Source organism: Poecilia latipinna, unplaced genomic scaffold (assembly GCF_001443285.1).
Source record: "Poecilia latipinna isolate Pla-1442-1.1 unplaced genomic scaffold, P_latipinna-1.0 Scaffold2963, whole genome shotgun sequence".
Taxonomy (NCBI): Eukaryota; Metazoa; Chordata; class Actinopteri; order Cyprinodontiformes; family Poeciliidae; genus Poecilia; species Poecilia latipinna.
The window spans coordinates 22,811-45,790 of record NW_015115579.1 but is presented as its reverse complement, the minus strand read 5'-3'; the positions used below and the strand labels follow the sequence as shown (position 1 = coordinate 45,790).

Below are 22,980 nucleotides of genomic sequence, written 5' to 3'. Positions count from 1 at the left end.
TCTCCCTGTCCAGGTGTGCCCCCTCTCTCTTCGCGGCACGAGACGCTCTGTCACAGTGTATGCCTCTCGGTGTCACTCATCTGCAGCTCGTGCGGATCAGGCTCCATGGGCACGCGGCGGTTTAGTAATTTCTACACTTAAGTGGGAATATGAGAGGGACCTAAATCCTATTTGCTCCTGTTTTATCTGGATTTAAAAGGCGAGGAGCCTTTAGCAGGTGGGGTAAGATTTTAAAAAGTTGGACATGTATTTTGTATTTTGTAATACTAATTTGAATTCACTAAAAACATGTTGTAATTTGTGTGACTTAATTTGTCATGGATGCAGGATTATGTTATGTGGTTGTGGCTTAGTGTGTGAATGACTGTATTAGATCCCAGTTATTAGTATTGGGGGTGTTTGTAAACTATAATTCGTCCTGTAGTGCAATTTCAAATTTTTCTTTAATTTTTCATTAGGGATAGGTTGTTCTCTGTAGAGGTTGTGACCTGAAAGCTGGAACTAGAGCCTTGAAACTTTCATTGAAACTTCCTTTAGTTCTGCAGTCCAGTCATTTTATGATATGGCTAATCTTATATATTATTTGAGCTTGAGGTGTGTCTACTTCACAATATGGATTCTTAAATACACGGCAGTCACAGCTGACCTGTGATAGGACTGGTAATGAGAGGGGATCCACAGGCATCCGGTCATTCTTTGGCTTGAGAAACATGCAGTAAAATACAAGTGCGTCAGTAGGCATTTACTGCCTGTAGTGTAGCCATTTGTTTAGACAAATAGAACAATGTCAGTAATATGTCATTGCACACATGCAGCTGTTTCACTGCTTTTCCCTGAAAGTTTGTCTGTTTTGCTGGTCTGCAGTTTCACATGGCATAAAGGTGTCTGCAATTTCTTACTCAAGTTTAGAGAAAAAGTGTAAGATGCAGCAACGACACTTTCAGTATAAATCAATTAGTCTCACAATCTATCAACGATTTAATTTGAAGGATTTATTGCACAACTTGCTACTAAGTGACCTACATTGCCTTTTTAGGAAGGCACAGATTTCTGTACATTTGAATTTAAGATTCAAGGCTTAGTCAATCAGATATATATATCTACAAAACACAGGAAAAACAAAAGGAAATCTTGTACAACAATAGACAAATATAATCTAGAGTACCCTATAATGCAAGGAAACAAAAAAAAACAGCTGGATTCACAGGATGATTGGTCCTCTCTCAGACCTGGTAAACCAAAATGTTCTTGATAAACTCTTCGGTTCTTTCTAAGGTTTGAACTAAGCTGTCAATAAGTCTGCACTTTCAGGATAGATGTCATAAGGAACTGACGAGCTACTTAGAAGAAGCAAAATTTGGAAGAGTTTTGAAATTATTTGAAAATATGGCACTATTCTTACAGACCTGGGTGTAAAAACATCAAAAAACAAAGAACACTACTAATACCTTATTATTTAAGTGTTGCATTTCATGCTATACTTTTATCTAGCTAGCTTTGGTAAAAACAACCAAGGCCAGCACAGATGTCAGATGGTGGTTATTGAATTCGAAGTACATCTGAGTGGTGATGCAGTTTTCGCTTTGATGCAACAGCCCAGATCTAACACTCTGAAGCTACAATAAGTATTTAACTCATATGTATTTCTTATGTCAATTGACATATTTATTTAGCCATAATAACACACTCGTGTGATAGTGCATTGCTTTTGAGTCTTTTTTGGGGCTGGGGGGGGGGCAAGTTGGAGTCTGTTGTGTCTTTAGAGTTTCTGATAGATTTTAATTTTTTCCAAGTTCTTAACTATTTTTTCATCAGTTTATTAGTTGTGGTATGAGTACATATTTTGATGAATTATGGATTTAAACACCAATAAAAATGCTAAAATCTCACCATTTATGTGTATATTATTTTCTAAAAGTTTGAAATTGCTTGCTATATACTGATGGTGGTCCCGGTCCCCTTTATGTTCAGCTATCTAACAAAATATGACTGATTTTGACTCCTAATCAAGGCAAAATAACTCTGTGGCCTTCAGGCGGTAGATATTATTAATTTAAGTCACCTTTATACTCCAATATGAGAAAAGGTGATGAGCATAGAAAATCACTTCAAATGATTGGTCAGCAAAACTAGAGTGAAATGCTGTCCTCCTAAAATGTTAACGGAGGGTTGGTACAAAACGTCCTCTGAAAAATCATGGCCTTTCAGAACTGAAAAATGGACAAGAGGCAAAATTGCCAGCATACATGGTTGGTTCCTTCATATGATAGTTTTATGTTTCAGTCGGTTTGTGTCTGTGGTGCTATTTGTCCTTGACCTGCCTTTTCTGTTTTCTCTTTTGGGTCCTTCCTCAATTTTCATTCACCAGATTCATAATAGTTAGACAAAGAAATATATAGATACTGTAAAATATATAGATACTGTAAGCCTGACTGATAAACTCAGTCAGGCTTACGGAATATTTTAAAATTCTTATCTAAAAACGCATTAATTTTTTTATAAAAAAAAAAAAACCTTTATAGTTACATGACTGTACCATTTTAGTCTGTTTTTTTATTATTAGCAATTTTCTTCTTGATCATCTCTGATCATTGCTCAGATGGTCAACTACTGAAAAATTGGATTTTCCTCACTGAAACAAAACTTAAAATTCCCTCTTCCTGTGCGTTTTGTTTTGAACTTTTTAAAGTTGGAAAAAGACTAAGGACATGCAGTATGCTCAACAATGATTATCTTTATAATGTGTAAGCACTTTTATAAATGTATCTGTTGTGTTGGAAACACAATTTCATATTGAAACATTAAGAAAAGTTAAGTTTGAGTGAAATAGTTGGCTTTACATACAAAGTTTTAAACTTCTGCATCATATGTATCATCAACCAATAAGTAAATAAATAAACTGTGGTTTATAGGTGTTGAAAGTGTCTAGGAACTTCTCAATGGATTCCTTTATTTATTGTTTTTCTAGCGTATAAATATTGTATGACTGACAATTTCCCTTAGGCAATCTTCAAAATGGGAACACCAACAAAAATTGTCATTGAAGTAACTCATGTATGTGTTGATTTTGATGCTCTAAACTTGGCCACAACTACAAATAAAGCCTAACTGCCCTTAGGCTGTACCCCTAAGGGCAGAGGTGGACTGTCAATGTTAACTTCTGCAGTAGTGCTATGATTTCCAGAGTGCTTGGGAAAGCATGTTAAAATGTATTTGTTGCTTGAACTAATAAAACAGAGACTTTTTAAAGCAATTCAAGTATTCATTTTGACTAGGCAGCTGTGGTCCCTAACCCGTAGGAATACTGGGGGTCCACTATATCTTAAATTAATGAGTTTGTAGATGGTAAAGTTCTTAAAAGTAAAGCAAGGAATAAGCTAAAGTCAAAATCAGATAGTCAGACTATTAAAAAAAGCACAAAAAAAATACATTTCTACTAAGCTTAATCAGAAAACCCACCTATCTGAATTTTGACATGGAAAGTTGTAGGAACATGAGCCACCCTGAACTCCATATTCAATATGACAGCCTGTGCATATAAAATGGTGGCCAAGTTGCAGGTATGATCTGCTAGTTTGTATCAATTTAACCCACTGACACACATGATGCTGTTAACTTAGTGTTCATATCCATAGAGGATCCAGTTGATATATGACATTTCGGGGGGTTTTGATCAAAAAACAAATATTTTGCCTAGAAATTTGTTGAACATTTATCATTTTGTGTTGACAGGCAGGTCAACACAAAATGGGCAGCTGGATTAAAAACACAAACATGAAGGTTTAAATTTTTATTTGCTACTCACATAAAACTGGTCACACCAAAACCTCAGTGAGGCGTTTTTATTGTAGATGCGCCATCATTTTTACTGTGGGAAAATCTATGTCAACAATCCATTTTAAGTGTAGTTTTGTAAATCATTGGAGGACTTAATGAGACCCACATTTTATTTTTTATGACGCATGAATTAAACTAGAAAGAGTTTCTGAAATCTTTTTCAATGGTCTAAGTTAAAATTTCTTCCTGTTTTAAAAAAACAGTTCTGAATTTTAAAACGTAGTGAGATCTCACTCAAAGAAGATGATGAGCTTCTTAAGATTTTAACCTGAAAAGAAATCAAGCAGCGTTGCTCCTCTGGTAATAAATGCTGCCTTGCTGCCTTCCAGGAAAACTTTCATAAACCAGCTTTACTTTGCCAAGATATTTGTCCTTATCCACATGGGTGAAACATTTTACACAGAGTCAAATCTGTGAACACATTGGACTGATCCAGTTCTGATGACGCGAGCCACTAGATCCTCATCTTTTCGTGTATCCTCTTATTTTTCCAAGAAAAGAGCAGTATTATTCCCTTTCTTAAATTCTTATGTGAATTTATCATCTTAGATTATAATAATCCCTCCATGCATCATGAAGAAATTGAAAGCCTAAGAATGGCATGCATCCAGTTCTGGGCAGCAGCCAGCAGACTTGAAACCCTGCAAAAGTTCCCAGGTATCTGTAAATGAACCAGACAGCCAGGTAAAATAAGGGAATTTTGTGAACAGCTGAGTGTAATACAGTAACCTGACCTGCTGTAAAACAGAAATAAAGAGTTAAAGCAGCTGTTTCAGGCATCAGGCTCTTTCCCGTCCTTTTTTAGCCATTCCCTGCAGACGTTTAAGAGAGACGAACTGCCTTCAGGCTAATTTTGAGCCATCTGTACCAACGCCAACTCATTAGCCTGATTTTTTCTGAGCCAGCCAGAACTTATTCATTATCATCGTCACCTCACCCACATATGTCTGTACTCAGTTAATGGCAGCAACTACTTTAAAAGCTCTTTGTTTTCTTGTCTTGTTAATGGAGAAAGACAGATTAGGTAATCACTGCACCCACCGTTTTATTTGTCTTCAATGTGGAGAATTTATTATGTTATCACAAGTCCCACCTCCACCTTTTAACTCCCATACTTAACACCACTTTACACTTAAATCTCAATTCATCTGGTGGGATTAGGCAGTCTTACTTAGAAACATTCACTCATTATGAGTAGTATCGCATCAAGCCAAAGGATTTTTCCATCTATTGATACCTAATGAGAAGAAACTTAAAATATCAGATTTCCAATAAATTCAGCCTTGTTGATTCTATTGGAGTTATAAAATTACACTTCAGTAGCGGACCATTAGCAAAGCAGGATTTGCGGTAGTTTGCTGGTCTGGAGCACACAGGCGTGTGCGTTGGTGTAGCAGAGTTTTATTTTAACAATATTATTGATGTGAAGTTTGTCAGAATGTGTTTATTTATTTTTCAATTTGATTTTGTTTAGTCAAGAAGTTGTTTCTCCAGACATTTGTGGTGCGTTCACACCAGACGCGTTTTGAGCGTCAGGTGCGTCTGGTTTACATTCAAAGTCTATGTGGACGCGCACGTCGAGGGCCGTAACGGCGCGTTTCGAGCGCGGCGCGATTTGAACCGTTTGACGCGTCGAGAGCGCCCGACGCTCCACATAGACTCTGATTGTAAACCAGACGCGCCTGACGCTCAAAAGGCGTTTGGTGTTGAACGCACCGTTATTAAGGTATTAAGTTCTGTTATGTTGCTCTTGACAGTCGGTGGTTACCACAGCAACCAGTATCTGACAGCTCATCCGCCTTTTCTGTTGCCGTCTGTAACTCTGGTATGTATTAGCTCTGTGTTTTCATTACAAGTATTATATTTAACATATTTTACACAAATTTAATCATATACAGTGTTTTGTGTGTAAGTTTGTATACGTTTTCAACTGTTATTAATGTTGTGCATTTTAGCTATGTTTAAACTGTTAACTGCTGCTAACTGCTGCCATCTGCCCGTTGGGAGCTACTGCTCTGTAGTTTGTTTAGGGTTATTTTTTGTATTTTATTTCATGTTTAGGGGAAGAAGTTGCTGGACGGATGTTAACCACCAACTGGATTTCCTCTTTTGTAAGGTATGTTTTAATTTTTGATGCGAAGTAATGTTTCAGTTATCAATTGTCTGGTAGTCTTTGAAAGTTACAAGTGCATTATGTGAGTGAGCCCCTCAGATCAAGACCAATTTTCATTATCAGCTTGTTGAGCTTTTCCAAGTCGCTGATTCTAATGCGGCTACTCCAGTAGATGCTGGCAGAAGATATTGCACCCTCCACAGGAGACATAGATGACATACAGTGTTTTCAACTACGGACTAACTGAATATGAAAGTAATCTGATTCAATGGCCTATTCAAAGTGAAAACCTTTGCCTGATGGACATGATGTTGTTGCAGGGTCTTTGCAAATTTTTTGCAAACCTCATTAGGCTGAACAAACAAGTACGGGAAAGCTGACCGAAGTCCCTCCACAATGACTTGAGAGAGTGGCTAAATGAGACAGGATACATCTATTTATCTCTAAGTGATTTCTGCAAAAGATGGCAACTGAATTATGCGGTGTACATATTTATTTAACAACTGTATTTCATTGAAATTATTTTATCTCTTTGATGAAAGTAGCATTTTATTATGAGAAAGCATGATATGATGGTATGATACGTGGACTTGAATTACAAATTCTCCAATTTAAGAAAAATTAGTCAAGCTGACTAATTCTGTTGGCACCCACCCAATATATCCAATATAAGGTATATGAGCTGTCGAGCAGCATAATATGAGCCTTTACAGCATTACACTTGTTTCATTGATCAGTTTTTATATTTGGTTACATATGTTGTTGTCCAACAGATAAGCTGAATGAGTGCATTTATCTTGTGCAACTAACTGAAAGTTAGTTTGCAACGCTTGATGACTAATAACAAATTTTGGTTAAATATTACCAGTAAAAAAAATTCAGGAACAGGAACTCTTTGCAGAGTTACTGGTTTGGTTTGAATAAACTGACCTTCTTAGTAGAAACATGCAAAACATTAAGTGAAACATTACGTCCCTGACTTAAAGAAGGATTCACATTTGAAGCATTTGTTGCTTTTTAATCAGACTTATTACAAGATGTGTATTTCATTAAGTTAAGCACAATTTAAGGAACTGTTGACAGCGTGTTTTGACATGTGCAACTGTGCTAAGATAAAGTATGAACCACAACAGAATTAACTTAATCCACAGGGAGGCACACAAAAGGCCAAGGCTGTAGCCTTTCCTGTTTTCTGCTTTTATCCATACATGGCTTTGTACGAAAGTGTGCACAAAGGTTTTGTGTGGAGCCAGATACTGGGAGTGACTACTTCAAATCTAGACGCAGGACTGTGAAATGTTAACAAGTTCCAGAATTTGGTGGTAGATTTGATAGATTTAATTTCTGTGCTAAATTCACAGATTAATTTTGCTGAGCCATTGTGCATATATAAAAGTTTTTCAGAATCAAAAATTGTGGAAAAATTTAGATTTAAATCCTGAAATCTAAATTTCAGGATTTTAAATTCAGTCTGATATTCTCAGACTGACTGACTATCAGTCAGTCTGATATTCTGATATGTCTTGCCTTCCTACAAGTGGCATTTTTTCTGGCATTCTTGACTAAGCCTAAGTTGTTTTGCTTTCACGCTGGATGCTTGAATAATTTAGCAATATCCTGTTTTATTTGAGCTGCCAAATAACATGTTTTAGCAAAACAAAAAAAGGAAACAAAATATTGCCTAAAAGCCAAGAGGCTATTTAAGGGTTTACTGCACAGACCTTTCCATAATTTGCATGCCATATACACCACAATAAGATAAGGGGTAATATCGGAAACGTCCTGTTTTGATATTCTGCAGTGAGATTTTTACTTTGAACCAACAAATGACAATTTACAGACAATCTCACAGTGCCAGTAGGCTGCATCATGTACATATGTAATGGACTACTGTGGTGAAGCTAGATGTATTAGCTGGATTCAGTTTGGTTCTATGATGGTACTTTCACAAATGGATAGTTTTGATTTTTTCGAAAAAAATCTAATAAAAAAAAAAGTTTGAATGTTGAACTCTAACTCGTAGTTTTTGAGTGCATTAAAGTTTGCATTCACAGCATTTCTTGCTTTGGGTGCAACAAATGCTTGCAAATGGTGCAGAGCATTTGCACCATTGTTTGCTTTATTCAGACTTAGCCTGATAAGTATGAACACTCCCTTTATAAAAAGCTATTTATAAGTTCTTATGACTTCCTGTTAGTTTGTTACAGTTTGAGGTTTGGCTTATTGGTGTTCTACTCAGAAGCTGGAGGTATGGACTGGGAACCTCTACTACAATAAGCTTTTTATAACTTCCCCCTCTTCAGTTTGATTTGCAAAGTGCAGAAATCCAAATTTATTTGTAAAAAGCTGCAACCACTCTTTCATGTTTTTCATTTAAATTAGAACATCCAGGAAATACCTCCCAATTATTGGTGCTTTTATGTCCAGCTTTGTTTCCTACAGTATTAGAATGTTGGACAGCATGCGACTTTCCCTTACTTGGCATAAAGATCATCATTTACTGTGGAAATGATAGAGCTAAAGACAAAAACATTGAGCTTTTAGGATTACCTCTACCACAAGAGGGTTTCTGGCCTTTCTTACCAAACTCTAGTTCTGAACAAGGCTTCTGTGCTGCATAATTTTATTCTGAGTCTGCTGTGCGTACCAAACAAGTGTCTCTTCCCACCATTTCCTGCTGTTTCTGTCATTTGACATAACACAGTAAAAGCTTCACTTTAAAGCCGGATAGTTTTTTTTTTTTTTATTTTTTTTTTTTAAGTTTTGGCAAATCTTTGCAGAGTTAAACTGACAGAAGGTCTGCTTTCTGTTTGACACGCCTAAGTTTAAGATTCTGCTTTTACATCATAATCAGACTTTTTCCACCAGCAGTGAGTTGGTTGAGATTTAGAGCTTTGTAACTCTAGAGCAGGGGATCATAAAGTCTTCATAATGTTGCAGCACAAGTTCTTTGTTTTGGACGTGTTCTGTGTGTTTTTGGATCATTGTGGTTGACGTTGCTAAGATCACAGCGTGCCAATGATTTTCATAGTTGGTTTAAATGTCAACTGTTTTGTGAACATATGAAACAATCGGGTTTCAGAGCACTCGTACGAAGCCTGAATGATGTCTTTACTCTTAAATGTTCTTGTTTTAGAGACAACCTTGCTGATTTTATTCAGGATTTAAGCCGAGCTCTTTTATCACACTTACATCTCCATCTCTCCACGGGTTGACTTCTCCCTGCAGAAACAGTCAGCCAGGCCGCCTTGCAGGCTCCTGCCATCAATCACAGTGATTGCTCTGGAGCAATTGTCATAAAAGCCTGAAACCTAATAACCGACTTGAGTCCAGATAAGGCTTCAGATGAGTCTGGATCCAGACTGTGAAACCCTCCATTTGGGGGACGTCTGACTGATCTAGTCGGTGGTAACACATGCCAGATGGTACATATCATACACAGACCACATTAGCGTTGTTATTATGCATATTCCTAAAGAGGATGGTTGACTGAGCATGAGGTTGAAATTTTAGATCCGTTTAAGTTCTCATTTTTTATTAATATTGATGCAAGATGTTGAACCTTTGTCTGCACTTGTTAAGTAACTGCATACCATCTTCATGCCATCTATCTGTTGGTCCGTCCGTCCCTTTTTCCAGTCTGTGGTTTCTGGATGTCAATTTTTAAAGCTTCACTCACTATTGTGTAAATATCTGCAATATTGTTTTTTTCCTGTTTTGAAATCCTTAGAAATGTCTAAAAAGTCTGGAAATCTGCAGAACTTGGAGAAAAAAAGGTGTAGGAACCCTAAACTATCTGCAGAATCTTTTTTTTTTTAATTTGCAACAATTCTCACGCATAGCTTTTTAATATTTTTGTGTTGCCTATATGAACTCACTAAAAAGAGATATTATTAACAAGAGCAAACCCTAATAAATGGCATCCTAAAATGCCCATTACTAACTTTAGAAACTAACATGAACAGATCCAAGTTCGCTTTCTTCAGGCCTGAGATGACTCTTCGTTGAGTTTGATAAGCAAAAGATATTCCCTTCAATAACCTTCGCAGATGTTACCAGTGCAGGACCTAATCTGAAGAGTGCATTTTTGGGAGCTATTTTAAGCCTCTGATTTGGGGCATCATCGTGATCTACACGGGACTGAGTCAAAGTCAACTCTCTGTGTTTATGATGTGGTGGGAACATGTAATCCGGTGCAGCTGCACGGTTTATTAATGACATAGAATCTGTTGATGCTCTTGGTTTCTATTTGAGGCTAACAGTAAGAAGTCGGGTCAGACATTACACACAGTGTGCAGCGAAGCTTCAGGTGAGTCCATTTGTCTGTGAGGTAGTTATTGCTTTGCTAAGCATTTGAAATTAGCAGAGGATAGAATGGAAATTATGATTTATCCCCTTGGCAACAGTATCCTCCTGCAGCCCCTCCGCGCACAATCTCACACAAACACACAGTTCAGCCTGCTCATAATCTGAGGTGTGAGAATATGAGTGAGAAGTATTTATTTACGTCCTACGTAACTAGAAAGCAAGTGAATGTCGGAGCTGTTTAATGAGCTGCAGTTTTCAGCAGCACAGTAGCTGCAAGACAGAGTCTGTAGTTTTCTGTGTTGCTGCTTCATGTTTTAGAATAAATCTTTGTAAATTCATTCAGGCAGTGTGAAACATCACCGGGTTTTAAGAATACTCAGTTTTAGGTTGTGCATTCAAGATGGAAGATTCAAATGTGGTGTAAAGGAGAGGAGTTGAGTCACGTGTGGAAAAAATGTATTAATTATAAAGGAGGGAAGTAATTTTACAAAGACTTGTAAAGCATGTATGTAGTTTCTGTGTGACCTATACAGTTAATCTATTATCTTTCCCTTTATCGTTTTTACAGTCATAGTTAGATAAATGCTTCAAAATAGATTCAAACTGGATTGCAAAAATACCTGCTAACGGTACAGTTTTTGGTTATTCTTTATTTTGGACAGCTTGACTGAGGAGCATCTCGTTATCCCCACAAAGTCAGCAGCAGTAGCGGTTTCTGTCATGCTGCAGTTGTTTCTTAGGATTAAGTGACCTCCACTGATAATCTAAACAACTCCACTCCTCTCCTCCTCGCTGCTCCACTGATGTGTCTGTTAAACGTTGTTTGTACAGGTTATATGTATTTACACAGGGGCGGGACATGAAACAGTGTTGCACAATAAAAAAGCACCTATTTATGTTCAAGTACAGGCAACGTAAGAAGCATAGATTATGGTTTAGGTCATATTCAAAAGACTAATTTTTTTTTTTGTTGGTGGAAGATATTTTTCTCTATATTTGCCAGTCTAGCAAACACCTGAAAGTTTTCAGACAAGATTGACTTGGAACTTTTCATGAAGTTCCATCACTTTTACTAAAAGTAAGCCTGGAGTATGATACTGCCACTACTAAGGCAGCACAATATAAATATACGTCTATGGTAAGCAAGGATAGTTGGGAATGCTGCAATGATGATAAATAAACAAATAGTAGTGTTAAAGTCTTTCTGCTTTCCGTTTAGACCCGAGATAATGAGCATTGCAGCCCGAGCCACCAACATGTTTTTGTGTGGGTAGTAATTTGGAAAAGTGTCCAGTTCTTGAAATTTCACTCTTAAAAAAAATAAATAAATAAATAAATAAATAAATAAATAAATAAATTATAACTGTGTGATTTTAATTACTTAAAATTAATAGTCACACACATGTCAATTAAATATTTGCTTGGCATATATACCACTTTGAAAACATCCATTTACTTTGTAATTTCTGTCAACTTATTCATCTTCTGGCCCATCAAAAAGTAAAGTTCACATGAATTGTGCAGCTTTGCTTTGAAAAGTCAGTGCAAGTAAAAGTGGCTGATACAGGAGAGGAGGAGAAGCAACAGTGTCAACCTACCTGGGATTAATTGCCACATTATTTACCAAAAACTGCAAAGGGGCAAGATGATCTGCACATGTGGCAACAGTAATAACAATGATGGCAGGAAGCAAAAAAGGAAACTTAAAGGATGTGGAGTCAGAATCCAAATTATTACCACACAAACTAACAGACATGAATTAAAAACACATTATGTCCAAAACTTGCTACTCAGCGGACTCTGCGACACAACCAATCTGTTCAGCCACAGAGTTGAACAGATTTGTTGCTTCGTTATTCACAGAGTGCTAATTAAGCATCTAATACAGATTGTTCAAAGCAATTCTTCAAGTGCTGTAAATGCATCATTTTCCTGAACTCAATGTATAATTCTGAATAACTTATTTTAATATGGGCCATATCTGTGATTATAATATTTTCTATAATCAACCTGCTCTACAGTAAAATAATACTGTAAAGATTGATGGCCGTGTTTTATTCAAAATGAAAAGTTTTAGATTTTTTTTTTGTCCTTTTCCTGAGCGATATTTTTGTACAATGAGATTTTTTTATGTCTTTACAAACTCTTTGCAAACTTAAGCTTTATTCCAACTTTTAAATTTCAATGTAAAATATAGCTTAAATTAGAGTATTAACCCTCCACCTGGTAAAAATACACAAAGTTCATTTTCATAAGTGAGATTTGCAAAAAAAAAAAAAAAAAATGGGAGCATTGTTACTCAGTGTCCTCCCTAATTGGTAACTTTGAAACTTCCAATTAAATGTAAAGTTTAACCTGTAATTGTATTGTATCTGAGTTCAGATGTGCAAAGTAGCAATTAGTTTCCCACACCTCCACTAAAGCAAATTTACAAAGTCAAAATAACTGCAATGAAGTGCATTTATTTGTAGACATAGAAGCGGTATTAACTTATGTTTAAAGTTAGGTATTCAGTGTCTGTTGGCAGTGATGGCATTAATAATAAAAACTGTTTGCCGTACGGCCAATACAAAACAGACATAAAAATCCGCCTAACCTTTTCCTGCCCCTGCTTTACAAAGTTTATTTTGTTCTGCTCAGCTCTGTGTCAGTCAGTTGTGAAATGAAATCGGTGAGCTGTGAAAACACGCCTCCTTGGAAGGAAATCACGCACAAAAAAATTGCAGCCGCCACTCAGAGATTCTTTTCCTTCCTTTCCTCAGCCTCTGGATTCTCTCTGTCCTTTGTCCTTACTTCAAATTTTCTTATTTATATCTTTATAGTTTATTTTAGTGAGAGTAATCGAGAAGCAGGAAGACAAAACGACAAATTAGCAATTTTCAAAAAGAATTGCAGATGAAGGGACTGTGCAGAGATTTTTAATCTTGAAGTGACAGAAACTTATGAATAGTATTCACAGCTTTTTTTATAATTAAGGTTTTCAGATGATTGTGCTGCTATTCCTCTTCACTGCAATGATTAAATTATGACCGTTAGTTAAAAAAGGAAAGAAGGACACAGTCTCTGAAGGGGCTTTACCTCAGAGATCTCAGCGAGACATTCTAAAAATATATTACCTCAATCTAGGAAAATACAACCCAGATTTCCAGTGTGTTCCCTTAGCTTAGCTTATGTATGAATATGTTAGTTTGCAGACAAACATATGCATTCTGTTTGAGAAGGAATATATTTTTATTCAGTAATGGTAAAAAGATTTAAAATAAGTTATGATCAAGTCACCCAAAGTTCATACAAACCTGCCAGCACTAGAAAGAAGAGAATCCAATAGATAACCTAATTACAGAAAGTAAACTGGACACAAAATGCATGACTTAAAATTCACCAAAATTTTTCAACTATGAACTTTTCTGAATTTTCTATGATGCAAAATGATTGATTAGATTTTGGTGACAAATTGAACTGTACAGTATCTGGAAAAGGGTAAGAATAACACAGGAACAACTCTGTTTTGTGTATCACTCTGCTTGCTACAAACAGCAGATAAAATATAGAATACACTACTTATTATACGGATAAAGTATTCCTAAAATAAACTGATTAAAAAAACTAATCTTACCCTAGTAAATAGCAGAAGAGCTGGTAAATGCTTGTGTTGCAGATTTTTCAGATTGCACTATGACTCATTGTTCTGCTTTAAAGCTGCGAAGATGATGTAAAAAAAAAAAAAAAAAGTTTTTTAAAATTTTTTAGTAAAATTGAGATTTAATTTACTGTTTTTGAGTTCGCTGCATGCTTCTTATTATCCATACACTGTTTTCCCTTAGCATGGAGCCAATCCCCTTTTATCCTTCGCCCAGACAAGGCTGTGCAGGAAGTATGTGATCATCCCTTTTGTCTTATAAAAGCTAGAGCATTTTTTTTTTTTTTCCCCTGACAGATTTAGAGTGCAAAAGAGCCGTTTATGCTGTTTGTATTTTTAAAAAATACTCCATGGGCGCTTGATTGAAAGATTAGGTCACTGAGGATCACAGGATGAAAAGAAGCTCCTCTCTAATCCTCACATGGTCTTCATGTGTTCAGAGAACGGTCTCTTTTAAGTACTGCTGGTATGTAGTGTGCAGTGGGAGTGTACTCAGGCCAAACACAGGGCGACTGTGGTGCATCCTGGGTCAAGGTATTTCATTGCGCTCCTCCATCTGATCATTTAACAAAAAAAGATATGTCAGAAAGTGATGCAAGTCTGCAATATTTGTGCTATAAAAAGCTGATTTCCTTGCCTTTTAAAATCCTAATTATATGTCTACATAAAAATGTATTCATAAACATCCTCAGTTCGTTCTCTCATAGCAGTGTTGACACAAGAGTCTTAAGCCTGCATATGAGTCCCAGAGAAATGAAACTTAGATAAAAGGTAATGTGTCTTCAGGAAGTAGGTGTTGTTGACAAGGTCGCCTCCTTCCAGTCCATCAGGTGTCGATACGGACCCTCGAGCGAGATAAAACCAGAGTCGCCATAAAACAGGAGAGACAATGATGTTGTAATAGGTGCTTAAAGCTGATAAGGTTCCCACAAGCCAGTCAAACAAGCCCTCGCTGCTGTTCCTCATGAACAGACGCTTAATGTAACATGATAATCCTTTCTACAAAGGATGTTATTATAACTTTAGTATTTTTCCAATATGGATATAAGTGATGAGGCCTTTTTTTTTTTAAATGTTGCAGGAGCCAAATTTTACAGGAAACAAAAGTTGCTGCTGTCACGATATTTCTGTTGCTGATAAGTTTACATAAAATATAACGAAAATGTTGAAGGGTTTCAAATATATGTTACATTTTATGACAGGTTTACTGTTAGCATAAACATGTAATTATTGTGTACTTGTAAGTTAGACTCAAGGGATGTTTTGTACCATAATTATTCTTTGTAAAAATTTAAAAATAAGTAACAAGTGGACATCATTACAGTGGAGCCATTACTGTTATCACATTTATTTTCTCACAGTGTACATATTTTATTCCAGTGAAAGTCTTAAAATATGTTCCACTCTGTCAAACTGAATCTCTGAATGTTTTCTGTACTGTCATGTATATTTTAAGGCATCCAAATTGTGAATTCGCACAACATTTAGTCAATAAATGGATCAAAAACAATATCCACCCTTGAGTTTGAGTTTATATATAAAAAAAAAAACAATAAAAAAAAAATCAGATAAAGGTTATGTTATTCTTTGTACATAAATGGAGTTGTCTGACATGTTTTTTCTATCAGATAACTTATAGATTTTATTGATTATGTTTGATTTCGAAAATGTATGTTTTTACATATCCCAAAGCACATTTCACCTTTTGCTTTTGGTCTGGTTAGCACATTTTGTTTCTTTCTTTTAGAATTTTGCTTTTATTTTTTGTTAGAAACAAATAAGCTAAACTAAAGTTTGATTTAAAAATACACAGTGGCAAATTGCTAGACAAAACCAAAATTTGTATTGATAAATGAGGTCAGCGTCAGTGAAAAGTAGAACAAAAATAAAAGCTGCTTTTTTTTTAAAAACACATTCAGGTTTGACCTCAGACTTATAAATAAGATACCAAGATTCAAAAGAATCAACTAAACGACTTCTCGTCATGCTTAAATTATTTTTTAAAGCCTGAATAAATAGTTATGAGACTCATTGCCATATATTATTCCTTTATGGGAAAAAGTCCTGGACTGTATAAAGTCTGGTGATCTACAGCAAATCTATTTGAGAAAAATAAACTGTTTCCAGGTGAGAAATGATATAGATACTCTGTGTCTAACCATATGTTATTATAAGCTGTTAAAATTCCCATTTGTGGCAGATTTTTGACTTTTGACCTTTGGTGGCACAGGAATGAGGAAGGAAAGATTTTTTCCTTCATGAGACTTTTTAAAGCACTGCTCTATTAAATTATTAGGCTATTAATATGACCTCTAAAGAGAAACTAACAGGTTGATTTATTCTGGCGGACACAGCTGCTGCTTGTCACAGTCTAAATGCCCTGTAAACATCACACATTATAAAGCTGCGATCCAGCTTCTTATTTTTAGCTGCAAATGTTACATTTTTGGCTTCTTTATGCTGCCACAAGACGGACACACAAGAAGAGCAGGACATTCAGCCAGTTTACAGACGCACGCTGGCTGCTATTTGCAGGAAAAATGCAGACCTGTAGCAGGAGCCAACACAATTACTGTCTGGCTGTTTGTGTGTATGGTGTGTGTACCATCAGGGCCGTAGCATGGGGTGATGAGGACTCTCCTCGGCTGACCTCGGTGCAGATGACTAGGGATGGCCACAGCATCACCTCAGCAGTAAGTCTAAAAAGATCCAACTTGATGCACTGGATTTGGATTATTTCACACACATTTATTGATTCCCATGACTAATTATTGCTAACTTATCAATTAGATTTGCTTTACATATTTGCAGGTTAAGAACAAAACTTAGCTGTATTTTATCGGCTCGCGATTAGATTCTGATTGTAAAGTGAAAGAATAATGAGATAGGTTTTATTTAATACGGATTAAAATTTGAAAAGTGTGTCATGGATATGCGTTCGGCTTCCTCGAGCCAATGCTTTCACAAAGCACATGCAGTAACAGCAGCAGGTTTTTTTTTTATTTATTTTTTTTTAGTGGATGCCTCCATATGCGTCAAACATCCATAGAATAAGACTCTGGTTCCATTCTTCTTGTACGTGAACATCGGTTTTTCAAGTCTTGCCACAGATTCTCTAATTAGATTTCAGTCCAGATTGCCTGGGAAATTCAATCACATGAAAATACTTAGCACTAATCCATCCTTGTGGATCACATTTATTGGAACTATTGGAATGCTTGTTGATAATACTTTTTACGCCCTCCTTTTACCAAAATCCATGTCGTACAATCCAATTCTGTGATTGTAATGTAGAGAAACATTTTCTTGTTACAAATTAAACCATGTCCCTTCATGCTGATGCGTCTGCATTTTAAAATGTTTTATTTTGTCTCTTCTCATTCCTCTCGCAGTTTTTTGGACAACGTGATAAATAATGGACAACAGCAGCAGGAGCAGCAAGAATTCCTGAGCTCTTGGGAGACGGTTTTTCTCACCGTCTTCCTCTCCGTCATCATTATTTTGACTGTGTTTGGCAACCTGTTGGTTATGGTTGCCCTCTGCAAGGACAGGCATTTGAGGTGAGGTTGTTTTGGGTTGTTGTTTGGTTCCTGAAGTGGAAGAAGCGTTGAAGTTCTGAAATAAATAAGTAAAGTCAGCCTGCAGCTGGTAGGATGTGAACAGAAGTTAAACAGCTTCATATCTGTTTTTAATTAGATACAAAAATTTGTTTGGAAAATGTCTGGAATTTAAGATAAAAGTACCTTGTAAAGAAAAGTATTTGTACTTGAATTATTTATATTCTCTGTCCCAATGTCTAAGACTTGTGTCTATCCATTCTCAAATTGATCCGACGATTTGAGATCCAAACTTCACACACTTTGGAAAGTGTGACGTTTGGGCCTGCTGTACCTTCCTCAGGAAGAGGGCTGAGGAACCCTGGCAAAGAACTAGAACTGATATTTATTCTTCTTGTTTCTGAGTAGGCTTTCCTGTTTTGTTGCTTCCTCTTAGACGAAAAAAGACCAGCTTCTTCATCGTCTCTCTGGCGTTCGCTGACCTGCTGGTTGCACTCTTTGTGATGCCCCTTGCTGCCATCGAGCTAACCACCGGCCAGTGGCACTTTGGAGAAATTTTCTGCCTGGTGCGAACCTCTCTGGATGTTTTATTGACCACAGCATCCATCCTTCACCTCTGCTGCATTGCACTGGACAGGTCTGTGTCTGCGACAAGGACACAACACAGGAGAATTGAAACACTTATGTTTTCTTCTAAAGCCTCTGACATGCTGGATGGTTTTGGAGGGGAGGTATCATTAATGGCGCTTTTGCTGCTATTAATTTTGTGTACCCTTGTTTTGTTTTTTTTTTCTTAGATAAATTACTGCCAACTAAGTACTTTTGTCATTTGCAATGTTTTTCTTTAGCACAAAGAAAATGAAATATTCAGTATTCTAACTATTCTGATTTCTATCATTTGTTTGTCTTTCAAAGGAAGGTACAGCAGGCCCAGATATTCTGTGTTGAGCTGTGTCTCTTTCTTTGGAGACATCATTGATGGAGCTAATGCTACCATTTGCTTCTTTACCAGATAGTGCTATTAGTAAAGCTCATGGTGCCATTGATTCTGTGCATTCTTTCTCATAGAAAGTACTCCTTCCTATGTGCTTCTGTTTGTTTTTTAATACATCTCTTTCCTGTACAAAGCCACTGACAGAGCTGATGCTACTATTGACTTTGTTTTCTCTTCCTGTTTTCTGTTATAGAAAGGATGCCTGGCCCGGTAGCCTTTTCTAGCTGCCTCTTTTATCTGCTCAGAGCTATTAATGGTGTAAACATGGTCATGAACTATGTGTACTGATTTTTATTTTCTTTCCTATAAAAAGTACACATGCATTTTTGTTTAGCTGTGTTTCTTGTTTTTTTTACACTGACTCTGGTTCTGCTGGCGGTTTCTTCCTGTTGCAAGAAGGTAATTCCTTTCCATTCGGTTCCTCGGGATGAAGAACTGGTGAAAAGTCAAAGAGACGTCTTAATCTATTCAGTTTGTCTTACTCAGATATGCTTTTACTAACTGGCAGTAAATTATGAAGCAAATTTGACTTAATTGTATTACTTAATGTGACTACATGTAAGTGGTTCCAAATCTGTATAATTGGATTTTATTTGAATGAATTGAACTGATTTAAAATAAATTCTCTCAAACAGACGAGTGTGAATGCATCATACAGAATAACGTCCTGTAGCTCAGTTTGTCACCATGGAAACCACTGATCCACAGCTTTGGGACTCTAAACTTTAGCTCCAGTTTTACAACTTAAAAAAATTTAGTCGTCTGCCTCCACCCCATTTTGCTAGTTGGCACCACATTTTGAAAACCAATGTTCATATTATTAAATGAGTTCTATGTGTAAATTGCATTCAATCTTGATCAATGCCTGTTCAACACAGTGTATAATGTGCAAATCTGTGTTTGTTTTTCTAGATATTACGCCATCTGCTGCCAGCCACTGGTCTACAGATCTAAGATGACCCCAGTCCGAGTGGCATTTATGCTCATTGGTTGCTGGGTCATCCCCACATTTATCTCCTTCCTACCCATCATGCAAAAGTGGAACACTATTGGGATAGAGGACATTGTGAGTTCCCAGTAGCTAAGATCGGAAATGTTGAAAAGGTGTTGAAAATAATGATTCTCTTGTCTTTGCTGTTAAGATTGGTGACACAGCAATATTTTCTGTGTTTGGCAAGTCCCAGATTGCCAAAGACAGACACATGAGCCATGGCATCAGCTTATAGTCAGTTTTTCTTTGACTTGTTGTCTTGTTGTCTTTACTTCCTTCTGCGATGAGACAGGAATGCTGTAGTCAAAAAATTAAAGCCACATGCACATGGTGTGAATACAAATGCACACTGTGATGTTCAGATTATTAAAAAAAAATCCCTGTATCATATTTCTTCTGTATTATTATCCACTAAATTTGGGATATCTTGTAAAATTCCAGACAACTAAACTAAACAGAGGCTTGTCAAAATGCCAAAAAATAACAGAGTTGTGAATAATTTGCCTAGAAACCATGGATTATATTAAATTGTTTTTACATCTTGAGGTTCTGCTCCACCTGTGCATTTTTTTATTTATCCCTTGTTTCTTAGCCGTTTCAGGGCAGCTTGCCAGACAGACTAAACCTTTTTTAGTTGAAAAGGATATTACTAAGTACTTTTTTTATTATGGCTTTTAACATAACTGTTTCTTCAGGCTGTTTGGAATAAATGATGGAAACCGTCAGCGTGGGTCTCTCCAGAGTTCCTGTGTTTATTCTAAGCTAAACAAATCCTCTCCATATAGAATATATCACAATTATTTGTTTGTCTCCTGTCAGATTGAAGAGAAACAATCCCTTTCGGGAGGCTCCAACACAAGTTGTGTGTTTCTGGTCAACCAGCCATACGCCTTGATCTGCTCTGCCGTCGCCTTCTACATACCGCTGGCCCTCATGGTTTTGGCCTATCACCGCATCTATGTGACCGCCATGGTCCATGTCAGGCAGATAGAGACTCTTCAACGTGCCGGTTCCGTCCCGATTACATGTTCGGACCACGTCTTAACCATACGGTCTTCCACCTCCTCGGATCCGCTGAATCACTACCGCCTGAGGACAGCGACCGTGTCCTTGCCCTCAGAACAGGCTCAAGGAAGACACAGACGCATCCGCATTGAGACGAGGGCAGCGAAGACACTGGCGATCATAATGGGCTGCTTCTCCCTGTGCTGGGCGCCATTTTTCATCACGAATGTGGTGGACCCCTTCATTAATTACTCTGTTCCCTGGCAGATGTGGACAGCCTGGCTGTGGCTGGGATACATTAACTCAGGACTGAACCCCTTCCTGTACGCCTACCTGAACCAGGCTTTTCGAAGAGCGTTCCTGGCGATTCTCTGCTGCGGAGACGAACGTTACACTCAGCAGGGGATCTGCTCCACAGGGTTCAGCAGGCCCTCCGTCCCTTCGGCCAATGGGACCTCCATGGCTCTGAGGTAAAACACAGGAAACAAAAAAACAAAACAAAAAAACCCTAACAAACACATTTAAAGATTCTGGGCTCCAGCTGTACTCAGAGTTGGTAAAGTCCTACTTCCCAGTCAGAAAAATCTATTGCGTAGCCTTCCAAAGTTGAATTTGCGTTTCAATATGGCTGCATCTCACATGAACAGCAGTAAGACGTAGTGGAAACGTGTGCATTTTACAAGACACACATGTAAAAATGAATCTAAAATCAATGTTGCATGCAGCCCCCGAAACTCTAAACTGAACAAATTGAAAGTTGTGTTTGCTTACTGAAGTAAAGCTTAAAATTATGTTTGTAAGAGCCATAGCGAACAATGTTTGTAGGTGTCGCCGTGTTGAATTTCCAACTTCTTAACTAGAACACAGTTACCTCGGATCCGACAGTGAATCTAGTTCCAAGTTCCCAATTCCCAGATAACTGGAACGCAGCAAGATGCTGCATTTCTGAAATATAATTGCACATCAAGCTTATTGTCAGAGCAGTAATTATATGTGTGAGAGGAAAGGTGTAAATGGGCTTGTTAGAGTGAGCATCTGCATGTGGGTGTCTGTCTCCTACAGGCCCGTGGCAAAGAGAAAATAATTTCTTCCTTCACTCAGAAACAGATCTAAACATCATGTTCATCAAGGCAACACAAGTTACTGTAAAGAGTATAGTGCCCCTAAAAACTATTCACCCCAATCAAAAATCAATGAAATTTGGCTTTTTCGATAAAATTTTAAGTTAAAACTGAGTTCTACAAAATAATAAATGAAAGTCAAATAGATATTTGCCCCCTTCCAGTTTGTATTTAGTAGACCCACTTTTAGCTGCAGTCACATCACAGAGTATTTGTGGACGGGCCTTAATCAAGCTTGAACATCTGGATACTGTAATTTTACTCCATTTTTCCTCACAAAGCCATTCGCAATCTTATGTTTCGTAGGAATTGGCTGTGAGCAGCACTTTTCAAGTCCTCCAGCAAATTGTATTGGACTGACTTCTGGGCTTTGACTGGTCTCCAAAAACACAATATCTTGTCTGATGGACAGTGAGTTCAATTTTGGTCTCATCAGACTAAAGAACTTTCTTCTTCTTGACCATGGAGTCTGCATGTCTTTTGCAGACTCTATGCAAAAGACTCTAGTCGAGCCTCGGAGACCTTCCAGACACAGGTGTCTTTATACTACAATCATTTAAGACACATTGACTCCAGTTGGGTGATCTGTATTCCATTCATTGTTAGACTAAAGGGCTTATATAGAATTAGGTGAGTCACCTAGGGGATGAATATTTATGTAATCACCAATTATACATTAGATATTTTTTATTTGTCATTTTTTTGCTGCAGAAACTGGTTTTAAATTTGACATACAGTAGCTGTAATTGCAACATTAAGTGTTTCTGCAGAGGGGGGCTGAACACAGATGGACACAAAGCTTTTCTGTTTTTCATGTGGAAATGATTTTTAAAACCACACGCACAGTTCTTTTTCTAAATTATGCATCATTTATTTTGGTCTGTCACGTTAAAATTAAGTCAGTCTACATTGGTGTTTCTGGTTATGTGGTGACAAAATAAGATAAAGGTCAAGTAATTTTGTCTCGAGTGCATCATGACAAAATCACTGTGCTCGTCATAAATGTATATTAGCAAATACCTTTATGAATCACACCTCCTGTATAGCTGGATTTAAGTATAATGTATATTACAATAGAGGTAATAGTCTTTTTCCACAGTAGGGCCTGTGATAACGCCGGTGATTTAGCTGAAGGCTGAGTTTGGCTTTTCTGCTTCTTTGAGTCGGGTGGATGATGAAGGAGGCGGCCTTCATGTGTCTGCACTGTCTAACATTTTTACAAGTGCTTCACGCTCAGAGAGAAACAAAGGCGAGCGCATGATCACTTACAGTCACACACAGATGACAGATTCACTGAACACGTGCGCAAGGTACAGGAATGTGTGCTACACTAATACCCAATTCAGTCTATTTATATTATTTGAAAACAATAAAAGTTTGACCAAAGTATTACATAAGTAAAAAAAAAAAAAAA

At 37.1% G+C, this 22,980-nt stretch overlaps 1 protein-coding gene across 9 annotated transcripts in view; it reads left to right on the top strand.

Moving 5' to 3' along the window:
• The first annotated feature begins 89 nt into the window (after window positions 1-89).
• The window catches only part of LOC106939730 (5-hydroxytryptamine receptor 4-like), a 40,481-nt gene continuing 17,590 nt past the window's right edge, over window positions 90-22,980 (top strand). Inside the window, exons 1-8 of one of the 9 annotated variants that reach the window (XM_015022244.1) lie at window positions 90-217; window positions 5,595-5,662; window positions 5,899-5,953; window positions 16,510-16,591; window positions 17,291-17,458; window positions 17,892-18,092; window positions 19,362-19,515; window positions 20,260-20,915. In XM_015022244.1, the coding sequence (XP_014877730.1) occupies window positions 16,569-16,591; window positions 17,291-17,458; window positions 17,892-18,092; window positions 19,362-19,515; window positions 20,260-20,915 (1,202 nt within the window). In that variant the 5' untranslated portion in view covers window positions 90-217; window positions 5,595-5,662; window positions 5,899-5,953; window positions 16,510-16,568. The other 8 variants (XM_015022245.1, XM_015022251.1, XM_015022248.1 and 5 more) reach the window with 8 other exon arrangements.